General features: G+C 40.2%; 1 protein-coding gene across 3 annotated transcripts in view; it reads left to right on the plus strand.

The window, feature by feature from the left end:
- Positions 1 to 18,197, plus strand: part of NPHP3 (nephrocystin 3) — a 28,534-nt gene that overhangs the window by 9,248 nt on the left and 1,089 nt on the right. Inside the window, exons 10-26 of one of the 3 annotated variants that reach the window (XM_030509612.1) lie at positions 1,222 to 1,325; positions 1,977 to 2,091; positions 3,411 to 3,554; positions 4,130 to 4,227; positions 4,711 to 4,813; positions 5,409 to 5,491; positions 6,527 to 6,665; positions 7,467 to 7,631; positions 8,449 to 8,546; positions 9,379 to 9,501; positions 9,849 to 10,038; positions 10,181 to 10,422; positions 10,816 to 10,891; positions 12,029 to 12,156; positions 14,343 to 14,583; positions 16,746 to 16,871; positions 17,966 to 18,081. In XM_030509612.1, the coding sequence (XP_030365472.1) occupies positions 1,222 to 1,325; positions 1,977 to 2,091; positions 3,411 to 3,554; positions 4,130 to 4,227; positions 4,711 to 4,813; positions 5,409 to 5,491; positions 6,527 to 6,665; positions 7,467 to 7,631; positions 8,449 to 8,546; positions 9,379 to 9,501; positions 9,849 to 10,038; positions 10,181 to 10,422; positions 10,816 to 10,891; positions 12,029 to 12,156; positions 14,343 to 14,583; positions 16,746 to 16,871; positions 17,966 to 18,081 (2,291 nt within the window). Of the gene's footprint in view, positions 1 to 1,221; positions 1,326 to 1,976; positions 2,092 to 3,410; positions 3,555 to 4,129; positions 4,228 to 4,710; positions 4,814 to 5,408; positions 5,492 to 6,526; positions 6,666 to 7,466; positions 7,632 to 8,448; positions 8,547 to 9,378; positions 9,502 to 9,848; positions 10,039 to 10,180; positions 10,423 to 10,815; positions 10,892 to 12,028; positions 12,157 to 13,247; positions 13,426 to 14,276; positions 14,584 to 16,745; positions 16,872 to 17,965; positions 18,082 to 18,197 lie in introns of those variants that run through there. The other 2 variants (XR_003994770.1, XM_030509620.1) reach the window with 2 other exon arrangements.

Raw genomic sequence — 18,197 nt, forward strand, 5'->3', positions numbered from 1 at the left:
AAGCCATATGTCTTACGTAGATGGCATACTTATTTTCTGGGAGAGCTGCCAGCTTGCGTGTTGTTGAATGACATTGATGATGCAGTTGTTGTTCCTGCACTGGAGAAAAGCACTGTAACGGTGTGCCAGAAGTAGGGTATCCTAGAAAAGGCTCTGAATGTTTTGGGCTTTTTGGAGGAAATCTGAGGTCTGTCTTGACACCTGGAGTTAGGTCTTTTGGAGATGACTAATGCAAAGATTTCATCTCATCGTGCAGCCATATGTGTATGAGAAGAACAGAGGAAACTTGAGAGCTGTTGAATAGCTCAGTACTTACTCATTACTTGAAATAAAACTTTTAAAACATTTCAAATTGGGGATGTCAGACACTGTTATATGTAGGGAAGGTATAATGGATGCAGGAAGATAAACATTAAAGTGGTTGTGGAAGGTGATACAACAGCTTATTTAGGCAATATTCCTTGATGTTATAATGTAACATAAGCATGCAGTTTCTGTGTTAATTGTTTAAATTGTTAGTACCCCTATTTTACCGGCACAATCTCTTCTTTTATTTCACTCCTCTTATATTGGCAATGGATTGGAGGATAGTACCATCTTTACTACCTAGTAGAACAGGAATATAATAGAACATTAATAGAAAAAATGCCTATGTGTATCTTAGTGTGCATCCACTTCTTTTTTCAGCCAGAATAGTTCTCCCAAGTTGATGAAGGGTGGTTGTTTTTATCATCCTGAACTCTGCTATAATATTGTTGGGCATCCATGTGGTGAAAGAAACCCTGTCTTTTGTGTGCTTACTGCCTCAAAATACCATTCATGGCAGGTGCCAACTTTGAAGGCTTTGTCCTGGCAACCATATCCAACGCAGTGGAGTAGCTGGTGGGGGGAAAGAGGGGCAAGGACTCCTGAACGAACGTAGTTCCCAATTGCTTTACTGTAGTAACATTAATGCAGTTTATTAGCACTGAAAGTTCCATTTTAAATAGCTTTGAAAAAATGTTTTATTTATTTCACTATTTCTTTAAAAGAGATCATAAATTCTGTGGTTTAAGTGTTTAATTAGAGAATTTATTTGTGCTGTATTGCATTTCAGTAGTTATTCCCTTACCTTAATAAATCTGTACATGCCTTTTGTATCTACACGCTTTACAGTACCAAGTACTGTATTTCTCCTTTAAACTGCGGAATATTTGTAATGATTGTTGCTTTTTTTTATAGTATTTTGAACGTCTAAATGACCTTGTAGCAGCACCAGCACCAATTCCACCTCTGCTTGTATCAGGAGGACCAGGCTCTGGGAAATCTCTCCTTCTGTCAAAATGGTAGTTTAAACTATTATTTTTTTTTTTTTTACATGAATGAAATTTGATGGAGGAAAAAAAAAGGATGGATTGCATTTCACACATTGTATCAATTTAATTAGAGGTAAAATGGGAGAATTTACAAAGCATTGAAGTTAGCAAAGCATCCTGGAAGGATGTGTAATAATTAAGTAGCTAATTCCATCTGGACTGCCTTTAACATCTCCCTGACTCCAATATCAATACCCTACAGATCTGTCTTTGTGGTATCAGTAGCGTGATAGTGTTGCCCTTCTCTGATACAGAAAGGGGATCCTTTGGAGCAGCCTAATAATTTATCACAGAAGTGCATTTTGTGGTCACTTGTAGGCTATGACAGAATGTGCTGACATAAAAATAAATTGGTAGTGTCATTACTTCTTAGCAGCTTAGTGACATATGACTGTCCAGTGCCAGGAAGGGCACTTGTTAATGGCTCTCAGTACTGAGAGAACAAAACTTGAATCTGACACAAAAAGTTCAATTGCAGCTCAGGAAATGTCTATCCTATTTTGCAAGGTAACCACTGACCACCTCTAATCCTTTGGCAAAACTGATTGCTTTGATTTGAGATATATTTGCAAAATTACAGTCTGTTAAGTGCCCTTTTTTATTTTTGATTTCTCTAATTAGGATTCAATTGCAACAGAAGCATTCCCCAAACACTCTAATTCTTTATCACTTTGTTGGGAGGCCCATGTCTACTAGTTCAGAATCTGCATTGATAATCAAACGCCTTACTTTAAAGGTAGGCTGTGTTATCACATACCCTGCACTGTATAATTCTTTCGAAAGTACTTGTGTGCGTGTGTGTTTGTATGTGAGAAGATAAAATCTTCTAGAGGGTTCAGGTTTTTAAACATCAGTTCAGACCAATACAAATGTAGGGCATTATAGAATGAGGGAATCGGATCGTAGATGTTGAATACAGATCAATTAAATAGCATCCCTGGGATATTCACAATAGATTGACATCGGCAGTTGTGCTTCCAGTAACCTATATTGATAGTTTATAAAACCATATAAACTTCTTCCAAACTTTCCTGCCCTCTGGCCAATGAGAGAGGCAGGTGGTACCTCTTCTGTCTGTGTGTTTAGAAAACTGAGGTTGTATTCATCAGTTGGCACCATATTGTTCCTGGACTAGTCTCTCTCCTATGATTATTTATTATTGTGTGTTAAATATGTGGGGAATAAATGAGGAGTTTTTTTGTGCCAGGGCCTGAGCTTGCTTCTTCCTTCACAGGGTCCCACTAAGGATCTCAGAGGATTAAAACCTTTAGAAAAAGGTCCAGTGGAGGCCATAAGGATGATCAGGGGTCTGGAGCATCTCTCTTTATGAGGAGGGATTGCAGGAGCTGGGCCTGTTTGGTCTAGAGAAGAGCAGACTGAGAGGGGATCTCATCAATGCAGATCAGTATCTCAAAGGCAGGTGCCAGGAGGATGGTGCCAGACATTCAGTGGTGCCCAGTGACAGGATGAGGAGCAATAGCCATAAACTGAAACACAAGTTTCACCTCGACATGAGGAAGAACTTCTTTACACTGAGGTGTCAGAGCACTGAACAGGCTGCCCGGGGGGGTTGTGGAGTCTCCCTCTCTGGAGATATTCAGACCCGCCTGGACACGTTCCTGTGTGACCTGCTCTGGGTGGCCCTGCCTTGGCAGGGGGTTGGACTGGGTGATCTCCAGAGGGCCCTTCAAACCCTAATGACTCTGTGTGATTCTGTGTGAAAAATGAAATTAATTGTGCTCTCCTTGCAATTTTCTCATGTATTTCAGAAGTCTTCCTGTTTAATCTCTTCAACTTTTAAGCCCTTTAAGTCTCCAAATTCCATGTCCTCAGGTTATCTCTCCAGAATTTACACAGCGAGTTCAAGAAATAGTCTTTGTTCTGCATATGCCAGCTTTCTGCGTATACTAGAAGGAAAGATTTCTGTATGAACTTGACTAGAAAAATTGCACAAAAATAGTGTGGGGTTTTGTTTGTTTCTCTCCTGTATCTACAGGACTTCTTTCATCATAGTTTTTAAGGTAGAATTTGTTATATGTGTTTGTAATTCCGCAGCTTATGCAACACTCTTGGTTAGTGTCACCTCTGACTTTCGATCCAGCTAAACTTCTGGAAGAGTTTCCTCGTTGGCTGGAAAAACTTTCTGCACGTCATCAAGGCAGCATTATTATAATTATTGATTCTATTGACCAGATACAGGTATGTCTTCAAAATACTTACCTTTTGTCAGCTTAGAGGAAATCTCAACTACTGTAATAGGTTCGGCTACATCTGTGTAACAAATATTAACATTTGCTTTGCCCTAAATAGCACATCTAAAAGATAGAATATATTTCTGTAGATAAATTTTGTGTTGTTTTGGGATTTTACTTCTATCTTAACACCTTAATTTTTGAAACCTTCCAAAGCACCTTTATATATTGAAAGATTCAAGGCTGGGAGCTGACTTATGGGCATCAAAACAGCCTAGTCTTTCTGAGGTAAACATTTCAACAGTAGTATTCTATCTGCTTTATTTTAGGTACAGTCATGCTGGTACATGTCAATGGGTCATTTAGTATGGCTTCAAGAACCAGATTATGAAGATTTTTTTTAAAGCAGGGGTGTTGGAACTAGATGATCTTAAGGTCCTTTCCAACCCAAACCATTCTGCAATTCTGTGACACTGGAGAATTTAAGACTCTTTTCACTGAGCTGTGCAGTCAATGAAATGTATCAACTGTCAGCATTGCTTTGAACAACCTTTGTATTAAGTAACAAAATTTGTTTTTAAGCAAGCTGAGAAGCATATGAAGTGGCTGATAGATCCATTGCCAGTGAATGTGAGAGTGATTGTATCAGTGAATGTAGAAACATGTCCACAGGCTTGGAGGTATGTTATATTTCTGAGATGTTTCAAAGTAGCCTGGGTTAGAATTGTTGTTTTAAATTACAGTTACTTGGTGAAGAGCAAACAGCAGATTTGCCAAGACCTGGAGATTTAATAGGATGTGGTTTTGCAACTGTTGAGGACAACAAAAGCTTCCCTACTGCAACTGCAAAGAGGACAGGTTTTAGCTGTTTTGAAAAGAGCTTTTTGATTTACTGTGATGGATCTGTCCATGTGACTATATAAAAGAGGGTATTAAATGCAGTCAGATGCACATGAAGAACCACAATACCATCATGTAGATCCAGGATAAGGCTAAAAGCGGAAATTTGACTTGTGATGACTAGAATTTCTTAGTAACAGGGAATAGCCTCAATTACTGCTGTGATATAAGTCTTCAGAAAGGTCTGGAACTTTGATGTCTTTTTTTCATTTTGTGTGCTGTTTAGTAAGGTCTGAATATGACTTTGTTCTCTCTTACCAAAGGTTGTGGCCGACTCTTCATCTTGATCCACTGAATTCCAAAGATGTTAAATCTCTCATTAGTGCAGAATGTAACTCTGCAAATGTTAAATTGACTAAAGAGCAGGTACGTCTGTTGCAGTTCTTCTAAAGTACCTTACTCTAGTATAACTTTTAATGGAAACATACAGGCCCAGGTGCCTAAAGAAAGTAAGTATTGTATTTAGCTAACTAAATACTAATGCTCAAGACAGCATGCAGTTTTTTTACCCCACAGCTCATAGCACTGAAACACAGATGGAACAGCATAAATTATTAACACAAAAACAGTGCAGTTGCACATATTGCGGTAAACATGTTCTTTTATATTAGAATAATAGAAGGTTTAGTATTGCATAATACTGTAACAGATTGGCAGAGTGGGGAAAAAAGTATTGTACCTTTAATTTTTGCCTTGGAGGCCATTTCTATAATGTAATCCTCATGTTGAGATTTGTAATGGTTAGATCTTAACTCTTTTCAATTCAAAAGGAAACTTTCACTTGTATGCTCCTATAGCTACAAGACTACGCAGTATTTTGTGTGCTAGTTATCATGTCATAGTATTCGGATCTTACAGATAGAAGCAGAGCTAGAACTTTAATTTTCTTGTGCAACAGTGAACATGTCATTGGTGCAGTTAATTCAATCTTGGCTCACAGATTTTGTTTAAAATGTTGTAGGAGAAGAAGCTTGAGAGACATTGTCGTTCTGCCGCAACTTGCAATGCTTTGTATGTCACTCTCTTGGGCAAAACCATTGCCTGGTAAGTTGAGATGATCTTGAAATTATTATGCTCCTCTCAAGATTAGAAGACTTCAAGTAGGATTGTTAGCATTTTGAAATACATTCATTTAACTTAGAATGAATCTTGTTAAGAAAAAACAGTGGAGCAGCAGTTTCTTCCCTTTGCTGACTGTACATGCAATGGGAAGAATAACCAGAGTATACAATCACAGTTTTGGTACTACATGAATCCAAATAATTATATCTGTCTGTTTTCAGCTCTTCTGTTTTGATTTTATTTTTCTGTTATTCTGCTTTCTGGGTGTGTCAGTTGCTTCAATGCTTTTTAAAGGTATTTGGGGAATGTTGGCGTTGTTTTATTAAACAATTTAATTCAGGTCTGTTGTATTTACTGATGTACCAGATAGTTTGCCTCATAGATTTTTTAAGGCTAAAGGAAGTTCAACAACTGTTTAGTATAACATCCTGCATATGGTACTTTGCTTTATAATTCCTGCTGAGGAGAAAATTAATCTTCCCTCTTGTGCAAGAGAATACTTAATAAGTGCATTGGCTTATTATTAACCTAGACCTCATCTTGTTGAGAAAGATGCATTTTTAGTTGAAGACTCCCGGGAGATGATACACTGATTGATAATTTCCTCTGGGTGACTGATTTTGATTACTTTTTGTTTCTGTTTTATGTCCTAGAGTGCTTAATTGCTCCTGAAAACAGGCTTTGTAAATGCATAAAGTGAAACAGCAGCATGTGGTCTTATCTTTATCCAACCTGATGTTTTCATTCTGTACTCCTGCTGGAGGAAAGAACACTGCAACATACTTCTTTTTTTAATAAATAAGAATGTTGCAGTTATTTAGAGAAATCGGGCAGTATGACAGATGGTGGCTTCAGGAATTCACCTCTTCTGTGTTTAATCTTAGCAAGACCTGTGCACCTTTCAACCCCAGTAGGAATTCAGAGCATTTTTGAGATAGAGTTCTTCAGTAGTTTCACTTCATCTTACTCTGCCAAATTTGATATTCTAAACCATGCCCTTTCTGTCCTTCTGCTCAGTGTTGGAAATACAGGAAATGTAGATGAAACCCTTCAACAGTGTTTGCAGTGTCAAGACACTGTGTCACTGTACAGGCTTGTTCTGAGATCAATTCAAGAATCATTGCGGAGTGACAGAGAGAAAGGTCTTTTGAGAGAGGTAAGCAGAGAACGCGTTGCTCTTTCTACAGGTAATGTACATTCTTTCCCGAAAGAATCTGATGTTACAAGTAAATGCAAATTTATGTTGGTTCATATATAGGATTCAGAGATGACTGTATTATTAGTATGGAAGGGACAATTTTATTAATCTGTTTATATCTTCTGCATAACTAACTGTAGAACATAAGGCTGCTTTGTGTTAAATTTCAACGAAGACATTGTCTCACAAAACAAAACAACTTTTCCACTATCACGTGATACAGAAATAGCACTTCCTTGCTGATCAGTACCCTGATCCAATGATTAACTACACTGAGCATAGTAAATGTAATCAGAATGTGGGATCTTGTGAATACAGGGCACTGCTTATTAGATTTCTGCTTCCTCTTCCTACTTTTGCAGAATTTCTCGGTTGTGTGGAACATTTTTTTTGATTAGGACATGACACTCAATAGTTGCTGGAAGTTCTTTGGTGCTGGCAGCATAAGACCTTCAGCATATTTTACTGAGATGGAAGTTCCTTATGATAATGGAGTTATTTTCCAGTGTTTTAGAGGAAATTCAAAGGAGCCATTTGTTTGTTCCAGAGTGTCCCATTTGGTGCTTTATCTATTAGAATGTTAATCCATTAGCACTGAGAACTGTTCTTCGAGGACTGAAGAGGGGAAAGGGCTTGTGTAGGCAGGTTTATTTCTCTTGGCTCCTAAAGTTATACACAGTATTTTTCTTGGAATTTTAGTGTAACTAAGCTCTGCAGCAAACACTGCTAACTGTAAAATATTTGTTGTGCCTTATGTAGATACTGTGTGTCATTGGTGTTAGCCACAATGGTGTGAGTGAGTCAGAGCTGATGGAACTTTATCCTGAGCTGTCTTCTGCAGTATTAGCCTCACTCGTTCACAGCCTGCACAGAATGTGTTTGCTGACATATGGCTGTGGTTTGCTGAAGTTCCAGCACCTCCAGGTAGGTTTTGTAATCTAAACATGTGCAAGTGAAACTCCACCCCCTGAGCCCTTGCTGGTTTTCAGAAATGTTCTGTTGTTAACTAGAATGACTGTGATGTGTTTGTGTTTGCTCATCTGTTTTCCTTAACATCTGGTCTGATGTTAAAATCACCTTGAAAACTGCTAGGGCTGTGATATTAGTATTGGCCATTAGTGTTCAGCAGTTGAAACCTGGCATTTCAAACCTTCAGAAACTTCTGATCTATTAGTTGTTAACTCCGTGTGTTCTAGAAAACACAGGGTGCCAGAGAAGGACTCTTCATCAGGGACTGTAGTGATAGGACAAGGGGTGATGGGTTCAAACTGAAACAGGGCAAGTTCAGGTTAGATCTAAGGCAGAAGTTCTTCCCTGTGAGGGTGCTGAGGCGCTGGCACAGGGTGCCCAGAGAAGCTGTGGCTGCCCCATCCCTGGCAGTGTTCAAGGCCAGGCTGGACGGGGCTTGGAGCAACTTGGTCTAGTGTGAAGTGTCCCTGCCTATGGCAGGGGATTGGAACTGGATGAGCTTTAAGGTCTCTTCAACACAAACCATTCTATGATTCAATGATAAAACACTGGTTCTGCAAAAACCAAGCAGAATGGAAGGAGAAGGGAATATTATGTGCATAACCAGAGCTCTGGTCTAATGTAAGACAATCTGTTTGTAGTGCTTTTGGCATCAAAAGATTTTCGGTTCTACAAGACGTGTTTCATAAAGAAATCTTGCATAGCATCCTGTGTATCATCAGCACTTAATAAATGAAAGCATTTTCTTTCTCTCAACTATATTCTTTTTCAGGCTTGGGAGATGGTGAGACTAGAGTATATGGAAGAAGGTGAAAATGTTCTTTGTGCCTATAGACAAAAACTAGTGGAGTATTTCACCATGCAGCTAAGGTAGGTCAGAATTCCTCAAGATGTGTCAAATTGCAGGGTTTATGCCTAATGGATATTTTTGTTTTCTTCATATAGCTTTTTTGACGCAGTTTAGTAAATTATTACAGCAGAATAACTCTGCAAAACCTTAGTTGTCAGGGTCAATTTATTATTGATATGTTGCTTTTTAATCTTGGAAAATACTGAGGACTATGGAGGGGGAATGGACATGAATTTCTACCACATCAGTTATTTTGTGATAACTGATCCTCTGTGGATTTTTAACTCCCAGTAAATGCTAGGAACTTTGAGGTTGCTTGGAACTTGGAGGAGCAGAGGACAACTTGTGTTCAGCAAGCAGTTAGCACATACATAAGAGGAGGTCCAGTAGAAAAGCTGAACAGCTACAAGGTCACATCCAGCTTGAAAAGTGGTTTGCGTTTACAGTCCTGAGTTAGTGTGTCCCAGCTGTGGGCTATTGCTTACTGCTGCTCCTCAGAGCATCCACTGTTGGGGAAGCAGAAAGCCACGAGAGCCACAGTGTGCCAGGGAAAAAAGCCACAAAGAGATGGAGGGCTGCTGCAGGGCTGCAGTCCTGCTAACAGGCACAGGTCAGCCCATATGGGAGGGAGAAGCAGCTTCCTGTGGGGTACCTGGGGGTTCCACTAGCCTCTGAGGTGAAATTAAAATGAAGATGTGAGAAAATGGAGTACATAGGTCTTATAGTAGTCAGTCTGTTTAGACATTCAGGCATGGCAATTGTGTGCTTGCCTGGTTTTCACTTCAAATTGGCAAGTTCTGTTAGGCTTCTCGGAGTTTTAATGTTTACTTTTATTTGCTTTTCTTTTGATAGTCGAGACCGAGTGACTTGGAGAAGCGCAGATGAACTTCCCTGGCTCTTCCAACAGCAGGGTGATAAGCAAAAGCTACACAAGTGTCTTTTGAATCTCTTTGTGTCGCAAAACCTTTACAAAAGGTACAAAAGCAGCCACTGCTGTGGCGGTTAGAAACATTTCAAAGCAATTTTTTGTCACTATAAATCAGATAATGACAGAGATTAAAAGAACTGAAATAGTAGACACTGAAATGCTAAATGCTGTTGTCACATAAATCCATCTGTTTTTTCTATTCTGTTACCTATGGGGGTTGGTAAAGGGATAAATAAATACTGCTGTTGAACAGCTTAGTCTCTATGGATTGTCTCTAGATGCTGTAGCCTAAAGACAGCATTCATGCATATGGCCCTTTTCTTCTAAGCTAGCATCAGTCTGAATAGAGGGGTATCAGAGATAAGATGAGCTTCTTATTTCCTTGTTAAAACAGGGGACATTTTGCAGAATTGCTGAGTTACTGGCAGCTGGTTGGGAAAGATAAGAGCTCTATGGCAGCTGAGTATTTTGACTCTCTGAAAGAATATGAGAAAAGCTGTGAGGGAGAGGAAAGTATGATCTGCCTGGCTGATCTTTATGAGACCCTGGGACGGTTTCTTAAGGACCTAGGTCTTCTCAGTCAGGTAAGTACATCTAGAGATTGTCGTAACAGCAAGAAGGCAAATTAAGCAGAGCTCAGTGTGTGCTTTCTGTTGCAGTCGTGAAGTCGTCGTAGCATGCAGGGTGCTGCCTGCTGCCATCATACTCTGAACTTCCTTGTTCCAGGCTGTAGCTCCTCTGCAGCGCTCTCTGGAGATACGTGAGACTGCGCTGGATCCAGACCACCCGAGGGTGGCACAGTCACTGCACCAGCTCGCAGGAGTTTATGTGCAGTGGAAGAAGTTTGGAAATGCTGAACAGTTGTATAAACAGGCACTGGAAATCTCTGAGAACGCTTATGGAGCTGAGCATCCGCGGGTAGCCCGTGAACTTGATGCACTTGCAACCTTATACCAAAAGCAGAACAAGTAAGCTTGACTACACTGGTATTTTTCTGTGGAGGTGGCCCAAAAATAACAGCAAAGATTTTCCTCCTGAAGCCACAATGTTTCATTGGTTCTGTTTTAAGAGTTTCCTAAGTTCCCATGCAACCATGAGCATCCCCTCTGTATTCTTGTAGCAGGCCGCCCATTAGGGGCCAACTTTTGTTCTTCGTTTAACAGCAAACTTCTAAAGAAAAAGGAGGAGCATTCTCTGTTCCTAAGCATCTTGGATATTTTTATCTTTGGCAAAAAGTGTGATTTCTCCCCCCAAGATTCTTAAATTCTCCTCAAATTTGTACACTCCAGTCATTTAGAAGCTTTCCAGAATACTCATTGATGCTACGTTTGGCATTCTTCTAACACTATAATTGTTTTCAGGTATGAACAAGCTGAGCAACTGAGGAAGAAGTCATTTAGAATACGCCAAAAAGCAGCAAGGAGGAAAGGCAGCCTGGTAAGGAGATGTTTGATACTTAATATAAGTACAGAGCATGTTGTGGCTCTGCAGAATGGATGATAAAGTGTCCCTGCAGAGCTGACAAAGTCCCAGTGCTTTGGATAATTGAGGGCATAGGTAGTGAAGTAGCCTAGCAGCAGCTTTGGTAACTGCCCTTTCAACTCTGCTGTGAGTGCAGATGCATCACTCCGACTGGTATGGAGTTGAGAGGGGTGGAAAAGAAAGAAGCGGATATGTACCTTTTGGGGGTGCTGATACAATTGGCTGTTGAACTGGAAAAAGGTGTTCTCCAGAATGACTGAGGCATTTATCCTAACAATACTGATGAACAGAGTGCTTACTGCAGTGAATAATCCCAGTAATAATTTTAGGTGCCATACTAAGTTTTTCCCCATTTTATCTTCTGTGGTTTTCAGCTACAGAGTTCCTCTTGCCATGCTTGAGCTAAGGCTTTGTTTGTCATGTAGTGTCTGTACTGTGAGTTCAGCTAGTAACTTCAGAGCTCTTAGCTGTAGCTCTAATAAAAATAGTGAAAGGCCATAAGAATGTTGCTGTTTCCATAGTGCTTAAGTAGAAATGAATTTGGATCATGAAGATTTTGTCCATTTCTATAATGAGTTCTGCTGCACAAATCTTTTTATTAAGACTGCAGAGATGGAGGATAGGTGGAGTGTGTAACAGTGGCTGCACTTTTTACTTTTAATTCACTTTGCATGTAAGCATTAGCTTGGCAGCCCATTTTACAATGATCCATGTAAAGCCTGGAATAATAGTTAATACATATTTGCAAATGGCATTTGGGATAGGAGATTAGTTTGATTTTGAGTGTAGAAACCTAAGAATTTGATCTGAATTGGTTATTTGAACTGTGGAGTTTAAGCAAATCAATGTGTGTGATACAGGACAAACAGAGCTGTAGGACAGCACAGCAACTTAAAATTCCTGGAAGCATTTTGGGTGAAATTCCCTGTTAGATTGTAAATAAGCAGAATGTTTATGTGCCAATTAGCTTAAAAACAGAACTTAGGTAGGATTATTGTGCTCCTTTGGCACCAAACTAAGTTTTCTGATGTTCTGTGTTTAGCTGTACACTTTCGAAGTAATGGGGATTGACTTACTTGTGCTTTGCCATAGTGTGGCTTTGCTCTCCTGCGCCAAAGAGCCCTGCAATTGGAAGAGCTCACTTTAAGCAAGGATACACCAGATAATGCTCGAACCCTCAATGAGCTTGGAGTCCTCTACTACCTGCAGAATAATCTGGAGTAAGTGTTCTTAGTTGTGATACATCCACTGAGTGTTCCTATAGATGTAAATGTAGGAAAAGCATTGAGAACTAGCACTAAACGTGAACACATGATCAAATATGGTGCTGTCCCTGATTTATTCTACTGGGGTTTGTTTGCTGTGAAATTCACTCGTGTTTTCTAGAGTTGATGCTGTTAGCATGTGAGTATTTGCTAAGTCAGTGCATTTCCTTCATTCAGAACTGCTGTTCCACAGTTTAAGTTCACTAGCCTTCATTGCACATATCAGTTCTTTCTTGAAATTTGTGCGTCCTCAGCTTCACTGTTTTGTGACCCTCCTTTGTAGTGTTCATCTGTGAATGGCAGGATTGTTCTGTAAAAAACACTCAAAATACCAGCATTACTAGAAATCCTGAGTTAAATATTCACTGTGCTTGGAATCCTTAGGCTCTTACCCCGCTGGCCTTTTTAAGGGTGAAGGAGGACAGAGCAGCACAAAGGTGTTCTGAAGAGATAAACGGGTGTTGAAGGGGAGTAAAAGGTGCAGAACAGTTCTGATTGCATGGCAAGAAGCCACTTTTCACATCAGCTTCTTCAGGCTCCAGAATAGTCTAAAAGTATGTGTTGTGAGGGAGTTGTAAAGTCAGATTAAATCTTTTCAGAGAAAAAAGAAAGTGCACAGCAAAAGAAGCACAGAGTAAGTTCTGGAAGTATATTACATTCTTGCTATATCTGATGTTTATGTCATAGTAGTTGTTGGGTAACTGCAGAAATACATTGTAATTTAGGATCTGCACACGGAATCTCTGTTAAATGCAGGACCTTCATAGTGAAGGAGTTGATTTTTAACAGTGTTGGAAATGTGGAGTTTTCCATCAGTTTTCCCTCATGAAGTCATGCTGAAGTGACTGCTGATAGAGGAGTGACACCTATCTAATCTCATGCAAGATCGCTTTATATTCCATATTATTCATATGTAGTTCCTGCCCAACACAACCAAACTTCTAACTAGTAACGGTATCTCCACTATTTCTTAGGTGAGCAGGATAAACTTTGTTCTAGTGAAGCTTTAAGTCATTGTTTTAACTGGATATTGTGTCTCTGTTCAGAATCAGCAAGTCCAAGATGAATTTTTTGATCATCTGATGCAGTTAGAATGAAATCAGTGACAGAAGGGCATGTCACTTCAGTTGTGTATGTTATATCACATCATCCTCTAGCCCCTGCATGGAGTGAAGACCTTCTGACATTTGTCTGAGAGCTCCAGAAGTGAACCTACAGTTCTGTGTATATATGATCTTTTTTTTTTTTTTCCCCTCTGATGCAAAATGGATTTTTCCAATTTCCTAAGCTGAGCTCTTGGGAATAGTGTCACACAGAATTTGTCTGTATGTCAGGATGACAAACTGCCTGGTTATAATGGATGCTGCCACTGTTATGTGGGAATCACCCATTGTTGCTGATAGAGGAGGTGCTGTAAATCTGTAGTGGAATATTAGTAGTACACTAGTGAGATGAAATATACCCTTTTGATGGGGCAATGCTTGAATGATGGCATCACACAGAGTCTTTTCTACTTTGTCACTTCTAGACAGCTTCTTCTATGAGAAGCTAGCTCGTGACATACATAAAACCCATTCCAGTCTCTCCCACTTTGGTGTGGAAGCTGTCTGTTCAACCCAATAATGTGCTTTATGTTCTTTAAAGTTCCTTGAAAAGTATGTGGTGTGTTCTGAACTTTTACCTCATATCCCACTATTGTTTTATCCATGGAAGTACTTGACTACTATGCCCAGAAGTCAGTAGACTTCTGTTTTGAACAAGGAAGGGTTACTTGCATAACTGCAGATGTAGGTTGAATTAAAGAAAAGAGCAGCCATGGGGTAGGGTAATGTTTGCTGAAATGTGCTAGATTGGCTATTCAGTCCTTATAACAGGGGAGATTCAGGATTGCACAGAAATATATTAACTAGTTTGCTGTCTACATCCTAGACACAGCAGATCTGTGTCGGGGATGTGTAGTTCCTCACTGTGTGAGTGAATTTCTGCTCTGGCATTTGCTTATGCTGAGGAGAGTCCACTCCCAGATGCCAGCATCCGTGCAGTTTCCAAGGCTGAGTTTGTTCTGTTTCAAACAGCCACTTCAGCCTGTACAGATGTTCCCAGCTTTCAGATACTGCTGACTGAGTGAATGTGTTCTGCAGGACAGCAGAGCTTTTCCTGAAGCGCTCCTTGGAAATGAGAGAGAGAGTCCTGGGACCCAACCACCCCGACTGCGCGCAGTCCTTGAACAACCTGGCAGCCTTGTACAATGAGAAGAAGCACTATGACAAGGCAGAGGAACTCTATGAGAAAGCTTTAGACATCAGGAGGAGAGCACTGGCTCCAGATCATCCCTCCTTGGCTTATACTGTGAAACACCTGGCAGTGCTGTACAAAAAGATGGTAAGCACAAGCCTGTTACCTTTTCTTACCACCCAGATTAACTGTAATGCCTTGCATTGTTAGTCTTCAATCCAGAAGGAGTGGGGCATGGGAATTTTGTCAGCTGTTGGTGATCCACACCAATAAAAGATGCATAAAGATGTAGTCAAATGGCCTTGGTCTGTTTCCAAAAAGCCCAGTAGCTTTTTCAAAACACATTTTGCTTGAAGAAAAGCTGCTTATGGAGAATGTCTTCAGTGTCCTGCATGCTCCGAATCCCTCACAAAGAATTTTTGATTTGGTTAAAAGTAAGTGTTCTTTACTGTCTGCTATGTGATATCCACATGCAGGAGTTTGGGCAGATGTGTCTTCATAGAAAAACCATGTTTTAGGTGTGGGAATAGTTCTTTTGACACAATGAGCTTGAGCTTTCGAGTCAAGTTGAGCATAACTTAAAGGCTCGTGAGGGAGATAGTACTTTACAAATAAACTGGCTCAGCCACCTCCAGCTTATGTTGATTCAGTGGAGGATGAGAGTTACTCCCCTGTGCACTATGGGAGAATAACTTGAACAGTAGTGTAAACTTCTGTGTTTCATCATTTCCAAATGCTTTAGGAGTATTTGAGTTTGCAGATGGTCGTTCTAACCTTTTGATGTCATCAGTATAGGAGTGAGGTAAAGCTTCCAGCTGTTGAACCAAGATCAGGCTCAGAAGATGACAAAGTTTTCTTTCATATTTTCGCATTTTGCTATTCCTCAAAGAGAAAAGAGTCCTTGAAGATAATCTCTTGGATCAAATGTTCCTGTGTTTTTGCTCCATACTTGTTTCCTGCTGTTATGTGCATGAAATAATGTCACGTATTCTCTGCTCACTTCAGTTTCTAATTTTCATGCTGCTAGAAACTGCAAAAACACTCAGTATTTGCATCAGAACGTTCGTTGCTAGTTTGAAGTGCACAAATTAAAATTCATGGTGAACTAACGATGCAGATAAGAGTGGAAGAAGAGGAGGGACAGGAATCAGATGTAGAAAAAGAATTTCTTCCTTATATCTAACTTAAACAGGGCAAGTTCAGGTTGGATCTAAGGCAGAAGTTCTTCCCTGTGAGGGTGCTGAGGCGCTGGCACAGGGTGCCCAGAGAAGCTGTGGCTGCCCCATCCCTGGCAGTGTTCAAGGACAGGTTGGATGGGGCTTGGAGCAACCTGCTCTAGTGTGAGGTGTCCCTGTCCATGGCAGGGGGTTGGAACTGGATGAGCTTGAAGGTCCTTTCCAACCCAAACCAGTCTGGGATTTTAAAATGAGAAGTATTTATAAGTAAGTGTTTATTCCAGATGAGTTACTGATCATTTTCAAACTGGTGATGCTTTCTAAAAATAAGGAGAAAATTTGATTTGAATTTTGCAATTCCAGTGAGCCATTTATCACCATTACAGTGGAAGTTTGCAGTATTTAATTGCTTAGAATTCACATTCTAAGAATAGAAGCCTAAGCATACTTCTGAAGTAGATCCAGTTAATATGTGAGCAGATTGGAATTTGGAGGAAAACAGATTTCCTGGAAAAATAATCTCCAGTAAAACTAGCTGGAATATGAGAGAGATATTTGAGAAACCGAAGTCAAGAAGCCAAAGCCTCAATATGGCAAATGGGAAGCAACAGGTACTTGAAATGGCATCGGGCACTGTGGCTGTTCCAGGGAAGATGGTGTGAATACCACTTCAGTATGTGGAAAACTGCCCAAAAGTTAAGGCAGCTACATTCCCATTCCCATGTCACCAGTAAAATGGAGGCCCTTCAGGACAAAAAATGGGTTCTGATCTCATCAGGATGAGGAAATACAAATGGAGAAAATTATTTGGATGAATCTATAATGGAAAATTCTTTTTGGCAGCCTTCTCAGTGACACGCTTGTGGGGAAAATATACATTCTAAAAGCAAGAAGTGGGCATGGCTGAGAAACACATCACCTGGGAGTTCAATGTGCTCAGTGTTGGGGAAAATTAGGTCCTAATCAATATTCATGATAAACAATCTGTGCAGAATGTAACTGTGAATTAACCAAAGTTAAACCCTTATTCTGGCAACAGTTACATCTTCTCTGGGGCTTTTTGTTTAAAATAGATTTTACTGTTGCCATTTTGACGCAAAAGAACTGAATCATTTCTCCCCCTGTTGTTTCTAGGGAAAACTTGACAAGGCTGTCCCTCTGTACGAACTAGCGGTTGAAATCCGACAGAAGTCATTCGGCCCAAAACACCCCAGTGTGGCAACTGCTTTGGTCAATCTGGCTGTCCTTTACTGTCAGATGGTAAGTGCTTCATGTCTTACATGTTTATTAGTCCTGTCTTACGTTTTATAAGAGTAGGTCTAGAACACAACATTTCCAGTGACAGGGTTGTCACACTATGAGGGAACACAGCTCCACTGCTGACTCAGAGAGAAACACAACCCTTTGAATCACATAGAATCGTTTGGGTTGGAAAGGACCTTAAGATCATCTAGTTCTAACCCCCTGCCATGGGCAGGGACACGTCACACTAGACCATGTCGCCCAAGGCTCTGTCCAGCGTGGCCTTCCAGTATCTGAAAGGGGCCTACAAGGATGCTGGAGAGGGACTCTTCATCAGGGACTGTAGCGATAGGACAAGGGGTGATGGGTTCAAACTGAAACGGAGGAAGTTCAGGTTAGATCTAAGGAAGAAGTTCTTCCCTGTGAGGGTGCTGAGGCGCTGGCACAGGGTGCCCAGAGAAGTGATAAATGTTCCATCCCTGGCAGTGTTTAAGGCCAGATTGGACAGAGCCTTGGACCACATGGTTTAGTGTGTGGTGTCCCTGCCCATGGCAGGGGGGTTGGAACTAGATGGTCTTAAGGTCCTTTCCAACCCTAACTATTCTATGATTCTATGTATAATAAAATCTGAGAAGGCTATAGACTTCCTAGTCTACAACTAACATGAAATTCAAAGGAGATGCAATCAATTTGATTAAAAAAAATCAATTTACCACGTTCCTTACTTAGCATCACTGGGAGTGCGCTGTAGATTTTGTTTTCTCTATTTCTGCAATATGCAAATCTGATTTTAAACAAGGATTAAAGCTGCCTCAGGTAAAATGAAGGAGCATTTGGTAACTCAAAGCTTTCAGGATTGAGATCTTTCAAAACTGCCTAGAAGTCCAGCCCCCAATTATTACAATATTGGGGGGGATTGCATTTGCAAGGGCAAACCAATTGCTCTGACAATCTCAATTACCATCCTCATCTGTCAACAGTATTGAGAACTCAAAACACCTTTCTGGTTAAATATGCATGATTTTGCATCTAGGATGTGTTTATACTCTGTTAGCAAAAAGAATTACAAGTGTAATATACATCTGTAACAAACAACTCTCTACTACCCAAAGAAAAAGCAGATTGAAGCTTTACCTCTCTATGAACGGGCACTAAAGATTTATGAAGACAGCTTTGGGCACATGCATCCTCGTGTGGGGGAAACTCTGAAGAACTTGGCTGTGCTTAGGTAAGATTATATGCTTTAGCCCTATAAAAGCAAATTACTGTAACAATTACTGGATGAAAGAAAACATCCTGGGCTTGTGTACTTAATAGGCAAGTGGAGAGCCTTAAGCACACTTT

Source organism: Strigops habroptila, chromosome 1 (genome assembly GCF_004027225.2).
Source record: "Strigops habroptila isolate Jane chromosome 1, bStrHab1.2.pri, whole genome shotgun sequence".
Lineage (NCBI taxonomy): Eukaryota > Metazoa > Chordata > Aves > Psittaciformes > Psittacidae > Strigops > Strigops habroptila.